The sequence below is a fragment of the Rhinolophus sinicus genome, linkage group LG07 (assembly GCF_036562045.2).
Source record: "Rhinolophus sinicus isolate RSC01 linkage group LG07, ASM3656204v1, whole genome shotgun sequence".
Taxonomy (NCBI): Eukaryota; Metazoa; Chordata; class Mammalia; order Chiroptera; family Rhinolophidae; genus Rhinolophus; species Rhinolophus sinicus.
The window spans coordinates 50911736-50928400 of record NC_133757.1 but is presented as its reverse complement, the minus strand read 5'-3'; the positions used below and the strand labels follow the sequence as shown (position 1 = coordinate 50928400).

Here is a 16665-nt window from a genome sequence, read left to right as displayed (position 1 = left end):
ATAAAAGAGACTCAAAGAGTCTCTCTTCGGACAAAGTTGCAAGGGTTGAATGAGAAGCCGCTGCTGCTCAGCAGCTTTCATCAGGGCCAAGTACACTGTCAGGCACATGACGTCCCTTTATCCAATTACCGCGGAGTAACAGAACCGGTCCTGCTCAAGTTTCTCAGAACTCACTCCTCACGGATTAGATAAGAATTCTGCACCCAACTCTACCTGTCATTTTTTCAACATTATCGATCCACTGGTTCTTCATGGTCTCAAAATGTTCATAAGCAGCTTGGTTTCCGGGATTCCTAAGTAAGATGCGAGCAGCCGAGATGACCTGGCAATGACACGACAACCTTTAAACACCTGAGCACCCTCCCACTCAAATACAAACCTTTAGGGAAACTCTCTCCTCTCTACCTACAGATGGCACTATAAAGCCAAAAATCCGCAAGGCTCTTTTCAGACTGAACAATTTAGGCTTGGTCTCACAAATAGCTCCCCATGACGAGGTTTTCCGGTGACAGCCTGATACTAAGAAGGTAAAAAAGTGACCAAGTAAATGGGTGTTCACTTGACACTTCAGAGTATACACAAAACTGACATGTATTCGGGCCCTTGGTGTCAAATCTTCCATCTTAAAAAAATACCATGTTTTCAAGATACTAAAAATTACTAAAAGTGCTTTCACAACTATTATCTGACTGAAACCTCACAGCAACCCTGTGATAGAGACAGGACAGATAATTTATCCATTTTACAGCTGCGAAAACCAAGATTCAGAAAAGTTAAGTGACTTGTGCTCAACAGTTCCCACCTGGGGAGACAGACTAATATTTACTGAGTATTTGCTAAGTTACAGGCTGTACACTCATCCTCTTAAATCCTCGAAACAATCCATAGGAAGGAATTATCTCCGTTTTACAGATGGGGAAAATTCAAGTCCAAATCTGTCTCCAAAGTCCATAGATGGTGTCTTTTTTTTTTTTAATTACAGTTGACATTCAATATTATTTTATACTAGTTTCAGGTATATAGCATAGTGATTAGACATTTATAAAATTTATGAAGTTATCCCCCCATTAGTCCAGTACCCACCTGACACTCCACATAGTTATTACAATATTACTGACTATATTCCCTATGTTCTACTTTACATCCCCGTGACTATTTTCTAACTACCAATTTGTACTTCTTAATCCCTTCACCTTTCTCACCCAGCCCCACAACCCTCCTCCCATCTGACAACCATCAGTGTATTCTCTGTATTTATGAATCTGTTTCTGTAGTATTTGTTCATTTATTTTGTTCTTTAGATTCCACATGGAAGTAAAATCATATGGTATTGGTCCTTCTTTGTCTAACTTAAGTCTAGTTTCCTGTTTCTCTTTTTTAGAAATCTCAGTTTTATACAGAAATCCTATGTTTTATATTCCATGTTTAGGAAGTTTTTAAAGAAAGTTAGAAGTTCCTATTTTATGGAAGTTTTTTTTAAAAGTTGGACAAGTGTGACTTTTAAGAGAGTCAGACTTATCAACATGCCACGTGGGCAAAAGTTGAACATTAAAAGACATGCTTATTTCCCTGTCTCTCCCTGCAGGTCCACCAGTGCCTGTATCACAGATTTGTAAAAGCACCGCAGTTCCCACTGTGTCACAGGCACTCAGTAAATATCTGCTGAGTAAACAAATGAAAAAATAATGAAGTCTCTATAATTCAATTAGAAGAAACAATATATAAACTTCACACTCAATGATATTGAGCTGATATTTTTAAGAACACCTATTAGAACTTTAAATCCCATCAAATTTTTTTCTTTTGTCCCCACTGTCAGTATAGTGTTCACAGCATACTAGTTATATCTTGGTTATAGAATTAAGCAGAAAAAAGAAAACAAGTTATGGACACAAATGAATTTTTTAAAAATTCCCTCAAAAGTATGTGGGAAAAGGCATAAGCTCTAAAATCAAAACAAAGTAAGCTCTCAAGATTATCCAAATACTTCCTAAAGTTTGTTTGTGTGTGTGTGTGTGTGTGTGTGTGTGTAGGTTGGCTTTACTAGTTTTTTCTTCTTTCAGAACTAAACTATTAATCATTGTAAAAAATTCAGACAATACAAAAATGATTTTGACACTATGGGTATGTGTGGCTTTTTTCATGACATTTTACGGGACACATTCAAAAACGTATAGAACCTGTTCTGTAATTAACCTTCTTGACTGAACACTAGGTATTGAGTATTGAAATGATGAAAAGTGAGCAAAACTCCACCTGGGGAGTGAGTTCTCGGGCTGTCTTCACTGATGCCTGGATGCCTTCTACCGTTGGTTTATTAGCAGTTCCAACAGCAGCCGCTTTCTCTGCTGTGGCACCCAGCCTTCCCGAATGGTTCTCAAAGTTAGCCGCCCTCTCGTCAAATACCTTGAGGAAAAAAACAAAGACAGTAAGAAAATGTACATCCATAGAATGGGTCAGGCAGCCTATGAAAAACTCTCTAAGCAGAAGCAGCAACTGCTCAAAGACTTCACAGATGACACTGAATCCTGGTTAATAAGACAACCAATGCCTCATCTTTGCCCTGCTGTATCTCCTCCGAGGGGCCATAGCATCATGTGTGTGACTGTGTGTGCATGCACACGCACACACACCCTTCGATTTCAGTTCAACCAGTGCTTACCAACGGCACACAGGACACAGCGCTGTGTCGTCTGGAATAAGGAATTCAGAGAATGTGGAGACTTAAATAAGCCCCATTCCCAAAAGGCTTGTTCTCTAGTTTAAAGAGGACAGACACACCCACTCCAGGCTCTGGTGTAGGGGGCTGAGTACGTTAAAAGCCAACAATATCCACAGAGCTCCAGCCCCTCATGCTCATGCAACCCATTACCATGAACGCTGTAAAAACTCTGCCCCGACCTCCAAGGGACAGAAGCGATAGATGGCGCGCTCACACTCAGGCCTGACACAGCCGTAAGGATGGCTGACTTGTATTATCCCACATGCAAAACCATCTACAGAATAGTTAGTTCAGCTCTCACATTTTTAAAAAGTTACCTTGTCTTTTGACATGAATATTATACAAGGTTGCATACCACGAAGGGGAGGATTTAACTTAGACAAAAATGACAAAAGCTCTTCTGTCATTTGTTGGGATAACATTATTGGAATTGATGCTTGGAAAAGCAAGGTGCTCCCAACAGTGCAAGGTCAGGTTTATACCACACACAGAGCATGTCAGAAATTGCCTGGCAGAATCCATCTGTTCTTTGCCTCTCCCTACCTGCCCATACCTGGAGACCAGCTCTGGTCCCGGCAGATAATCCATAAAGGTCTCTTGGTTCAACAGCAGGCTCCAATCTCATGGCCAAGGTTCTGTGTTTACGCACTCAAGTCTCTTCCCCATTCTGGCCTCTTGTTTGGTTTTAGCTCCCTGAGTTCTTGCCATTTAATGTTCAGAATCTCTGCCTAAATCTCTGCTCTCCTAGTCCCCTTCATCTGGCCTCAGTTCTTATTCCTTTCCTTGGCTGGTCTCCCACAGTCAGGACCTACAGGGCTTTTGCCTACCTTGGTTGATCACCTCGACCCCAGCCCATGTCTGCTGTTCCCTCTGATTAAACTGACTGCTTAGCTTGCTGCTCTTGTCAGTCAATCAAAATTTACTGAGCACCTACTATGTGCCAGAGCCTGGAGTAGGTGCTGAAGATACAAAGATGAGTAAGACAAAATTTCTGCATCTCAAGGAGCTCACATCCTACGAGGGTGAAAAAAAAAAAAAAATGCCCATAAACAGACATTTATAAGAGTGTGCTAAGTGCAATAATAAAGCTAATAACTGATATCATGGGAGCAAAAGGAAAGGCATTTTACCGATCCAGGAAGCAAAGGATAATGGGACAAAGGAATTAAATGAAAGAGAGACAGAAAGAACAAAAACATGGAAGGAAGGACAGAATATGCAGAACACTATAAGCAATTAGGCATTACTGGGCCACGCATGGAGAGATGGATTTGTAGGAAATAGGTACAGAGAGAGTATTAGAAGCCAGATCACAGAGCTCTGGCTTTCTCCTATGTGAAAGCGAAGGCCCAAGGAAGGGTTTAAGCAAGAAAATACCAGGATCAGATCTATACTTTTATTTTATTGGTTGCCCAGTGCCATTCAAAGACCAACCACAGATGAGCTGTTATACAGGCAGCAGAGGACTAGGTTCAGAACTAAAGCTGTGGCAACATGAATGGGAAATGGAAAGAATTCAGGAAACATTTGTGAAATCAAATTAATTTGCCTTAATTTATTGGTATAGGAAGATGAAGGGAAGGAAATAGTCAACAGTGACTCACAGATTTCAAAGAGAGAGAGAGAACAGCAGAAGGGTAACATGTGCTGAGGTACCTATGAAACATCTAGGTGACGAGGACCAGCAGACAGTTGGAGCTACTAGTCTGAAACTCACAGACGTCTGGAATGGAAAAAAAGCAAATCATCTCAGCCTAAGGGGACCACGAGCTGAACTGCCCAGTAACTGAGGCTAGAGAAACAAAATAAGGGTCATCACCAAATAACACAACCTCCACCCACCAGTTCTACATGGTCCTGGGTGCCTGACCCAATTGCTTTTCTTTGCTGCCAGTACTAGTGAGGCTAGAAAACCAAATATTTGTTTTCCTACGTTCCTTTGCATCTGTAGTAGCCATGTGACAAAGTTCTAGCCAATGAGACCCAAGCAAAAGTCTCCTGGAGGATGTCTGGGAAAGCCATTCATTCAGTACCAACAATGTACCAGACATTGGTTTAAGAACTGGGAATAAACTAATTACAAAATAAAATGGAAATTTCATGCTAATGTGAGGGAGACAAACATGGAAATTTCACACTAATGCAAGACAAACCAAAAATGAGGTAAACATGTCAAATGTTGATCAGTGCTAAGAAGAGTAGGATATGAGATTAGGAAATCCCTGGGAGTGGAAGTGGGGTTGCTACCAGAGATGATAACCCCAAAGTGACATTTCAGAAGAAAGCTAAAAAAAGTGAGTGAATAATACATATAGGCATCAATGGGAAGACCAGAGAGAACAAGCACAAAGGTTAGAACATGCAAACATAAACAAGTAATACTGGGAATACAATGCAAGTTGGTCCAAGTAGGCAGAGGAACGTGGGGAGAGTGCGTCCACGCGAGGTCAGAGCGGATGGGGACAGATGCAGTGATGCTGCAGCCAGCTGGACCACTCACACCAGCTCAGTGGAGCCAACGGTGCCCCTGTCTTCCCAGCTCTGCTTTCAGTGACTTCATATTCAAACAGCCACGATGGGAATATTTACATCATGGAAATCAACAAACGTTCCACATCTGGGCTTTCTGTCTGGGGGACCTTTTTCCAGGAGAACTGGTCTACAAGCACATCACTGGCTTTACTGTTCTTTCTAAGGACTCTGGCTTCACTCTGGGTCGGGGAAGAGTCATCAGAAGGGTCTGAATAGAAGAATGACACCAAATGATTTAAAAGGCTTGCTCTGACTCCTGTGTGGAGAAGAAAGTGCCCTAATAAAGGGATAGTTATGACTGCAGAGGCTCCCATCCCTCATTTCTTACTGCCTTGAACACGATGGCTAGGGCTGCAGCAGCCATCTCACACCATGAGGAAAAGACCAAGAAAATCACAGAGATGCCAGCTTTAATGGTGTCAAGCTGCTGAACCAACGCCAAGCCACTTACCTCCAGGTTTCTTTCTGTGTGATGAAAATAAAACCCATCTGTTTTCATGTCTGATGGTCAGGTCTTCTACCACTTGCAGCTAAAGACATTCTTAACTGATACCCTTGGTGACTAAAAGAAGCGATCGCAGGGCCTTCCCTCTTCCATCCTTCCACCCTTCATCCACAGTAGCCCAACCACTGCCCTTGACGTACACTGTAATCATACTTTACCTTTACAAACAAATAACCAATCAATAAATGGGATGTATGTGTGTGTGGTTGACCAACAGAAGAAATGGAAGGCTTCAGACACCCACCTCTTCCCTGTTGGGGGCATCAGGAGGGGCAGTGGCCGCCACTGCCAACAGCTTGATGGGCGTTGTGGTGTCGCTGAAAACATCTGACACCTCCTGAGTCATGGCCTCCTGCATCTGGGCTTTCAGATCCTTAAAAACAAATGAAAATGTCCAAAACTATCGAAAAAGCACCTCTGCCACTGTCCTCACTTCACTGACACATTCATCCACTTGGCCAGTCTTTCATTCAACAAATATCTGTGGAGTATCAAGTATGTACAAAGCACCGAGTAAGAGAGGAATCCTGCCTTCCAAGGGATTAGTGTCTCGTAGAAGAGGTCAAACATGACCCACATTTCCTTACAGACTGTTCCACCCAATCAAGAAATCTTTCTTACTTCCTTGGTGACCTCTACAAAATGATACTAGACTGAGAATCATGGGGTTGGGCCCCAAGAAGGCCCTGAGGGAGACAGAGTTCCTCACCATTCCCAGTGCCAGAAGGGACCACACTAACAATTGTAAGGACTGTTTGCTGGAGGCCAAACTTCTAAGCATTTTTTTTATATTAAGAGGAAAGAAATCAAGAATGGGAATTATTTTTTAATACTTTTTTTCCATTGAGATTCTAGAAAAATGTGATAACCAATGTATGTATCCATTTCTTACCATGGGTCTAAGGAATAGACTTCTTAGAAGTCCTTAAAAACTCTTTTCATAGTTATCACACTCAGTCCAGTCTAGTTTTCTACATTTACCCAAAGAAGTCTCAGTTACCTTCCCTGTTTCTCATGGTGGGTGGCATGTCCTGGCTGGTGAAACCTGAGATAGTTTTAGGTGTTACATAGAGAAATGTTTTTATTTTGATTATTGTGTGTTTCTTTTAAAGAATATTAGAGAAAATATAAGTAGCTCATCAATCTCCTGATTTCAGGATTATTATAAAGTTTTCTTTTAAATAAACTGACTTAAGTTTAGAACAGAAGTCCATTTTATGAAAATGACTGGATAGGGCAAATATCACGGAAGAGCTCTTCACTCAGTGAACCGGGAAACACAATTGAGTTGCTGTCACACACTGGTGAGGCTTTTCCCCTAATAGGCTCTGAATTTCCTTAGGTTCTTTGGTCACACTCTTTTCCCTTTCCCAAAACTGAAAAATTATATATTTTTAAAAACATTCCCTAGGGTCTGGCCCGGTGGCTCAGGCAGTTAGAGCTCCATGCTCCTAACTCTGAAGGCTGCCGGTTCGATTCCCACATGGGCCAGTGGGCTCTCAACCACAGGGTTGCCAGTTCAATTCCTCAAGTTCCAGCAAGGAATGGTGGGCAGCGCCGCCTGCAACTAAGACTGAACATGGCACATTGAGCTGAGCTGCCGCTGAGCTCCTGAATGGCTCAGTTGGTTGGAGTGAGGGCTCTCAACCACAGGGTTGCCAGTTTGACTCCCGCAAGGAATGGTGGGCTGAGCCCCCTGCAACTAGCAACGGCAACTGGATCTGGAGCTGAGTTGCACCCTCCACAACTAAGATTGAAAGGACAACAACTTGACTTGAAAAAATCCTGGAAATACAAACTGTTCCCCAATAAAGTCCTGTTCCCCTTCCCCAATAAAATCTTTAAAAAAAAACAAAAAACACTCCCTAGTTTTTCAATAATAGTAAATGTGTGAAATAAAACAACATATGCTCCAGAGTCCTACCTTTAAGGAGTCTTGGAGCTGAGATGCCAGGGCTCTCGCCTGAGGACTCTCCCCTTCCCCTCTGGCAGCCAGGTCAGCCAGCTGGGCTGTCAGCTGGTCCACTCGGTCACACTTTGCAAGAAGATCTTGGCGATAAGGTCCCATCATGACATTAGCCAGACGATGCCCTTCGGCCACAAGCCCCCGGATGGCAGCCTGACCTGGACCAAGAGGAAAACACTAAAAGTCACGGAGACCTGAAGAAGAAGGCAACTGCAGTGCCATCTGTTGTTTGTTTGTTTGTTAATAATAATATTCAGTGGCATTTTGTTTCCCCTAACAACAGAAAAATTGGGGAAATACAGAAAAATTTAAAAAATAGTAAACCACCCATAATCCCATCACTCAGAGATTGATATATTTGAACATTTCCTTCCAGTCTTTTTTAATGCATTGCGTGTTCCTATATACACATGCATTTCTCTTTCACATAATTGGGATCACACTATAAACTTTTTCCTTGCTTCTTTTTATTTAACGTGAGCATTTTTCCACATATTCCTCAAAAATCGTGACGTAAAGTCTATGTAATACTTTATAATATTAACCATAATTATTTGGCCATTTACTTATTATTTAGCATTTACTCTGTTTATATACACTCTTGAATGTAACTCCTTGGCAATATCTCTTATTATTTCTTAGACTAAATTCCTAGAAGTCAAACTGCTGAGTCAATGGATATGAACCTTTTTAAAGCTTTTGACACATAACACGAAATTACCATTCAGAAAGTTTGGTATTACCAATGTATTCCTCCACCAGTAAATATTATTTACTGCCTGATTCCTCAACACTGGGAATAATCAATTTAAAAATGTATTTTTTTATCCAATGAATACAGCAAATGAAGTAATTAGTTCTTTCAGCTTCAGCAGGCTTGCTATCACAATATGACCTACATTCCTATAGATTCATTCCTAAAATCTCCCAAAAGAGAAAATCTTAGGTTATCAATGCTATTAGAGACTGCGTGGTACAGGAGCCCTCGCCACTGAAAATAACCTTGGTAGTTAAAACCCTTTTACTTCTTTTCAAAAATTGTATTTAACTGGGTACTTTCTAAGGACTGTAATAACTGAAATACAATAGAATGGAAGTATACATAGACTGGAAATAACTAGTTCAAAGTTTCAATTCCAACCTGAGGACCTTTCTATTTGCCCACAGTAAAATCATTTATTCACTAATATCTCTTGATTAAATCACAGAAATCTCAGTGGCTACATGTGGAAATGGAGTCACGCTGTAGAATGACTTCCTCACCAATGGTTGAAGAACCCCTTCTTCGCCTAATTACAGATGATACAGGATCCCTCCCAAAAACTCGCTTGTTTTCACCGAGCCCAAGTTCACCGCCACCCGCCCTTACCGACTCCCCGGTCATCCAGTGTGGGATTATCGATCCAGCGCTGCGCTTGCTCAATCTTGCCTTCGAGGTGGACAGCAGCTTTGGCGGGTCTGCTGTTGGCCACAGCCCTATTGGTTTTGGTCTGCAGATTCTGCAGGGCCGTGGCCACCTGTTTAGCCAATGCTCGGGCTTCTGGGGAATCTCCTTTCCCCCTGCGGAGAAAACAACACACAGACACTATTTACATGGAGATGACATAATTGCTGATACAAATACTAATGGATGTCAAATTGCTAATGATTATTATTAACTTGGTTTGATAGAAGAGTAGTTTATTCATTTGGCCCTTAAATAAGAAATGAGTAATTTAAATTCGGTTAGCTTTCCCACCTGACATTAAAAATGAGTTTGGAGCAGCCTAGCTCAATCAATCTCAACCATCTGGTAAACTGAGCTCAATCACACTAGGTTAGCTGACCGAGGTTAGCTGACCCCTCAGCCTGCCACCTCTGAACACGCTAGTTTTCTCAGCAACTAGGTGGGCCCAAGTAGCCATATTTCTTGTGCAGTAGTGGTTGAAATATTTAGAGTAGAACTAATTGTAGTTATTTAAAAAAGAAATAAAAAATAAAAAATATATACATATAAAATAGTTTGCTGTAAAACAGTATGTCTTGTACCAGCAGCAGCTTCATCCATCTCCTGTTCACTGCATCTCTTGATGGCATCATTTCCTCTTGGGCTTGATTTAATCTCATGTTATTTTGCATAGTAACATGCTATATAGGCTTGTAGCTTAGAAGCAATAAATAGGCTCTACCAAATCGCCTGACAATGCATTTCTCAACATCTATCCCCACCATTAAGTGGGACATGGCTGTATGTGAGTATGTGTATGTTTATATATGTATATGTACATATATATGTGATATAGTAATAAGTAATGATATGACTGACCACACATGGAGTTCTGCTACTATCACCATTACCATTAATTCTCTTCATCATTAACAAACACTAATGAGTGTCTGCTATGTATATGGACCTTTGTTAGGGTACCAAGAATATAGAATCTTCATTTTCAGTATTTTAAAATCTAATGAATGTAAACAGACCATAATAATGGGTTAATATTAATGAACACAGACCTAACTATATTGACATTTTATTTTACAAATGTTAAATTATACATCTTCCCAACCTAAATAAGGCAAAATTTGGGCCTCAGAGACCCCCAAATGACCAAGTTTGATATATTAGCTTGGTGCAAAAGTAACTGCGGTTTAAAAGGTTAAAAAAAAAATGCAAAAACCACAATTACTTTTGCACCAACCTAATACAATCAAATTTTAGCTGTTTCTTCAGCAGCTCTGTCACCACAACCTCCTGCCTAAAGTATCCCCACCCTGCTCCCACTCATTTCCTATTTCATGATTTTAGAGGCAAGAGTTTGCTTTCATAGCCAACACTGCCCTCTTAGTCGGTATAAGACTTGAAAGAACTCTAAAGTATGTCTCACTGGAAAAAGGTTAGGCGCTCTCCCATGGAAGCACAGGAAATGAAACACACAAGTTAAATGAAAAGCAGAATCTCAAAGATACTTAACTGTGGCTAGTATCCCTAGAGAAGCGGCTGGAGGACTAAGGTAGGAAAGAAGCAGCTTTTACGTTTGACGCTGTACCCTTTCTTAATGTCCTTTTAACATGTGCTGCCAGTTTTGGTTTGTTTGTTTGTTTCTTTGTTTTTAAAGATTTTATTGGGGGAGGGGAACAGGACTTTATTGGGGAACAGTGCGTACTTCCAGGCCTTTTTTCCAAGTCAAGTTGTTGTCCTTTCAGTCTTAGTTGTGGAGGGCGCAGCTCAGCTCCAGGTCCAGTTCCAGTTTCTAGTTGCAGGGGGCACAGCCCACCATCCCTTGTGGGAGTCGAACCGGCAACCTTGTGGTTGAGAGCCCACTGGCCCATGTGGGAATCGAACCGGCAGCCTTCAGAGTTAGGAGCATGGAGCTCTAACCGCCTGAGCCACCGGGCCGGCCCTGTTTTATTTTTTTTAAGAGAGAAAAATACCTATCAAAAGAAAAAGAGCAACACTTCTTTTTATTTAATCAAAGTAGGTGCCAGGAAAGCCTTTAAGAGAAGCTGTGGTTGAGGACGTTGTATTTAAGGATCTCTTATAGCTGCTACTCAAGAAATAATATTTCTGGGGAAGGAAGAAAGTATTTTCATATACCTCTCCCTGTCCTCCTTTGACCCCAGGAAACTTTGCATAGCTATGCACAAATATTACTTTCCTCATACACCTGGGAAACAGATATATCATAAACACAATATAGCAAGACAAGTCCTAGCTTAGAAACGAAAAGTAAAGATCTTAAAAAAGCAGTTCTTGGGGCCGGCCCAGTGGCTCAGGCGGTTGGAGCTCCATGCTCCTAACTCCGAAGGCTGCCGGTTCAATTCCCACATGGGCCAATGGGCTCTCAACCACAATGTTGCCGGTTCAACTCCTTGAGTCCCACAAGGGATGATGGGCTGTGCCCCCTGCAACTAAGATTGAACAGGGCACCATGAGCTGAGCTGCCGCTGAGCTCCCAGATGGCTCAGTTGATTGGAGCGCATCCTCTCAACTGCAAGATTGCCGGTTCGACTCCCACAAGGGATGGTGGGCTGCGCCCCCTGCAACTAGCAACGGCAACTGGACCTGGAGCTGAGCTGCGCCCTCCACAACTAAGACTGAAAGGACAACAACTTGACTTGGGAAAAAAAAAAAAAGTCCTGGAAGTACACACTGTTCCCCAATAAAGTCCTGTTCCCCTTTCCCCAATTTAAAAAAAAAAAAAAAAAAGCAGTTCTTACCATCCTAAATTAATTTAAAACTATGTAATAGGCAATAAATCATTCAACTCCAATTATGTCAATGATAAAACAGAGTAATATCTTACTTAGCCACGTCACACAGAATCAATGAGAATACAGTGGAAGAGCATCACACATGCATTTAACCTACAGAATTCAACTATCTATGTGCTTAGCGGACAAAAGAGACAAGATTAAAGGGCAATTTAAGTGATTAAATACATACTGTCTTCGTAAATCTCCTAATTTAGAAGTCAGAGCTGATATTTCTCCAAGAGAACGTAGAATGTCATCTCTCTCTTTCGGATCATCACATAATTCTGCTATTTTCCGAGCTTCCGCCAAAGCCCCTCGAATCTGTTCTTCTCCTTCTGGTCCACCATTTGGATCTGCAAGCCAGTTCTGCACACAGAAATGGAAAAGAAGCACACTGTCATCTACTCATGAACCACATTATATCAAACTTAACAAGGCCATCAGAAATATTTCAAAAGTAATCACAAGGCATACATTACTGATTTACATATGTTCTTAGCTCAGGTAAAATCAAATCAATCCCTCATCTTTTTTTAAAAAAAATCTTTTTCTTTCCCAGTAAAATAAAATAAGCTTCACAAGCTTTAGCTCATCTTTAAATTAATCACACCTTATGAATTCTTCAGTTTCTCAAACACTTCTGTTTCTTTGTAAGATGAAATCATTTTACAGTAGTTATTCGAAAACTGTAACCCTTTAACTCTGCTATGACCAAATGTAGTTGTGAATTCTGAGATAAAAACAGTTTCAATATACTGTAATCTGTATCAGGAACTAGGATACTCTTGGTATTGAGTGCTTACTTTTAACTAATCGAAGTATTCAAAATTAAGATGCTTATTTCAAAATATAAATAAATACTATCTATAATAGATGGAAGTGGAAGTGTTAACATTAGTAACTGCTGGGAATTAGTCATCACTTAGAAACACTCATTATCCACCCACAGTAAATGGGAGGAGGGGAGGGAGAGAGAGGAAGGGAGGGGGAGAGAGATGGACAGAGATAGATAGACAGATACAGGCTATTTATGGAACATTTCTTTCTCTTTTATGTCCCACCCCTCTTGAAAATCATCATTACTACCTGAGCAGAATCAATCTTCTTCGCAATACTCTGCTTTGAGTTTGTCATGGCTTCCAACTTGCGGGCTGCATTTTCCACTTTGGCTGTGAGCACATCCAGACCCTGAGACACCTGCTGGGCTTTCTGCATGGCCACCGGTGAGGCTCCTTGTCCTCTACTCAAAACAGATAGATGCTGTCACTGCACTCTCTCAAATGCTTAACAGCAAAATCATACTAAAAGCACAGTATATGTCATTTTCCTTAACATGCTTGTCTTTTTCCTTTCCTCCAGTAAGTCTGAGAGAGCACAAGAAAATACAGAGAGAACAAAATAAAACACCCAAACCATCTGCTTTCTCCTTTGCTTTTGAAAATACACATCAGCTTCGTGGAGCTGCATAACCATCTTAAAGACCAGGCCTACATATTTTGATAAGAATGATTCTCCTCTTGGTAGTGATTACATAATCAAATCTAAACTTCAGGGGAAAATGTGCTTGTGATCTTATTGCTATGGTGGGTTGTGTTACCATAGCAACGTGTGCTTTAGAAATAAACAGTCCATTAGATTGTCTTATTTATGGACAAGTATACATTAAAAATGTTTCAGGAGGCAGCATGCGCTGTGTTGCTGAAATGAAAGTACAGCACACTGGGACCCACCAGATCTGGGTTCAAAACCTGGCTCATAGTACCTGTGGAACCTTGTTTACCAGGTTTTACCTCCTAGGGCTTCAGTTTTCTAACTTATAAAATGGGGGGGGGGGGCGGGGGGGGTAGGCAACGAACAATACTTGCCTCACTTATCAAACACAGTGGCCTCAAGCAAAAGATATATTTGAAAATACTCTGCCAATAAAGCAATACACATAACGTGCTTCCCCGAAAATAAGACCAGATCTTATATTAATTTTTGCTCCAAAAGACACATTAGGGCGTATTTTCAGGGGATGTCTTATTTTTTTCATTTACAACAATCTACATTTATTCAAATATAGTCATATCATCATCTTCTGGGACATCGTCATAACATACTAAATGCGTCTGCCTGGTTGATGATCTTAACAGGGGCTTATTTTCGGGGTAGGTCTTATTTTCAGGGAAACACAGTATATACCGTGATACAGATTACTATTATTATTATTGAATTATTACTATTATAACGAACCTAATGATAACCTTAAATGTCTACCTTCCACTCCTATGCAATCTATAAATATCAAAACCAGTTACCATGTTTCCCCGAAAATAAGACCTAGCCAGACCATCAGCTCTAATGCGTCTTTTGGAGCAAAAAATTAATATAAGACCCGGTCTTAATATGATATAAAACCGGGTCTTGTCTAACAAAATATAAGACCGGTTTTATCTAACAAAATATAATATAAGACCGGGTCTTATCTAACATAATATAATATAAGACCGGGTCTTATCTAACATAATATAAGACCGGGTCTTATAGCACATGGTGACAAGAAACCATCGTTTCCCATCAAGTTCCTAAAGAACTAATTTCACTATATTCCTCTCTCAGAAATGGTAACGCTACCACTACAAAAAAACAATATGAGTTTGTAGAAGCTTGTTTTTCCTTTGTGGACACTTTGCAAGTCATAACAAAGTAAAATTTTCCATCGTTTTACCAGCTCAGATTTTGCAAACTCAACCATAGGGAGGAGGGGTTACAACTTTATCATTTGGTAGAATGGCCTGGCTGGTCATCCTCATCGGAGTTTCCGATTTTAGGATAAACTCCAAAATGACTTTGGTTATGTTACTTATAATATGGATCTGTCATTTGTTTTTCTAGCCTCTTTTTAAATTTATCTCTATGTTTCAGCTATACCAATATTTAGGTAACTCAGTATTTATTTCCAGGTTTATAAAAGGTATTTCTACCTTTTACTTGTACTTGAGGCTTCCCCCTTTTCACATGGCAGAGGAATGGAGGATTTGGGGAAACATAGTTTTATGATTTAATTTGTTTTTCCCCTTCAAATCTAGTAATTTATGATGAGGAAGCTTTTTGGTATGAGAGTCCAACTTTGAGAAAGTAAAAATATGTTGGGGCTATATAGTTTTTCTCATTAAAAATTAAAAGTTTATTGAGTCCTGAGGGTGGGGGGATATATACTTCCAACCTAGAAACCCTAGTAGGTGACTGAATCAGAGAACATCAATGAGGAAATTGTTACCGAGTTTCTGCCACTAAAATGTTAAAACGGCTGGGTATATTTAAGAAAGAATAACAGCTTTCGAATCATTCACTGTGAAGGGATACTGCAGACTCCAGCGGGAAGCAGGCCCACAGATGCTCGGTGCTGTTTCAGCCTTTTCTCTTTACAGATTAATGGACGATCCCATACAGAAACTCCCTCCTTCTTGTGCTCAAATTCATCTTTTTCTAAACACATACAAGTGTGTATTTGAGAATTCCAAGGGAAAACTGTCTACCACACTGTGAAAAGGCTACAGACAAAGGAGCCAGCGGTGAGAAATTAGAAGAGCCAAGAACCTTGTCAGACTGCACTGGCATTTCTCCGAATGGGAACAGAACTTCTTTTTGTGCTTTCTGTAAAGTTCTTGTCATGCTCACTACAAAGGAGACTGCTTCACAGCAGGAGAAAAAGGCTTACTGAGTTCAATGAGATAACTTTTATTTATGCTGTTCCTTCCCCACTTCGAGGTAGAGACTCTTAATGGGAAGCCCCTGGACCTTCCAGGGCTACTGTGAATCCACGAACCTCTGGAAATTATATGTAATATTGTTCAGATGCATCTTTTCAGGTAGAGATTAATGGCTTTCATCAAATTGTAAAAATGATCTTGGTTCTGAAATGGTTAAGAAGTACCCCTTTAAGAGCTGTACTCTTCAGTCTGTTATGTGAATCCCTTTGAGACCAGGTGTCATGCATGGTGGGCAGCATGCAAGGAGAGTTTCTGAGGCCCGTTTGAATGGAGATCCTGGATATTCCAATTATCTCAAGATGTTTCATGACATTCTTGAAGCAAAATTAAACTTCCTCTACACTCATGTCTCATCATACTTCAATTTTTCTCAATGTCCACAATATAAAATTTCATAAAAATTCAGATCTTTTAGAACTTCATTACCTCTATGGATGAGTTCCAAACAAACCTATATTATACTGAGTTTTCTTAATAGCAAACTGTATGTGTCTAGTTTATAGGGGAAAAAGTTCTAAAAGCCAAAGCTTGAGGCACATAAAAGAAAGGTAAAAGAAATATGAAACCAAATGAAGAATGATGAAATAGAACTCAAAAGAGCCTAGAAATGACCAACTTTAAGAATAACCTATTTAACCTGATTTTGCAAATGACATGGGAAGTAATTCCCATGTTTTCACTCTTTATTTTTCTTTCTACCAGTCCCTCATAAGAGATTATCTACCCATGCCAGACTTGACCACCGCCCCTTATTTTTCATGAGCTCACGGCTAGAAACCAAGATTAGATATCAGATTTCTATTTCTATTTCAATTTTATTACAAGGCATCTGCACATTTTAAAAGTTCAGCAAAAAGCAAGTTGACTTCAAGCTCAAAAGAATTAATAGAGTATAATATCTATGTTTCCTAGTAGCCACGGAGACCACTGTAAAATCAGTAGACTTGCT

The 16665-nt window shown here is 40.3% G+C and overlaps 1 protein-coding gene across 2 annotated transcripts in view; it reads right to left on the bottom strand.

Annotated features, from left to right (window-relative positions):
• VCL (vinculin) overlaps positions 1-16665 on the bottom strand; it is a 94797-nt gene that overhangs the window by 14009 nt on the left and 64123 nt on the right. For both annotated transcript variants that reach the window (XM_019745883.2, XM_019745885.2), the window contains exons 9-15: positions 13048-13201; positions 12152-12327; positions 9095-9285; positions 7684-7883; positions 6004-6132; positions 2257-2406; positions 214-322 (exon numbers count right to left, since the gene is read on the bottom strand). In XM_019745883.2, coding sequence (XP_019601442.1) covers positions 214-322; positions 2257-2406; positions 6004-6132; positions 7684-7883; positions 9095-9285; positions 12152-12327; positions 13048-13201 — 1109 coding nt within the window. The remainder of the gene's footprint in view (positions 1-213; positions 323-2256; positions 2407-6003; positions 6133-7683; positions 7884-9094; positions 9286-12151; positions 12328-13047; positions 13202-16665) is intronic.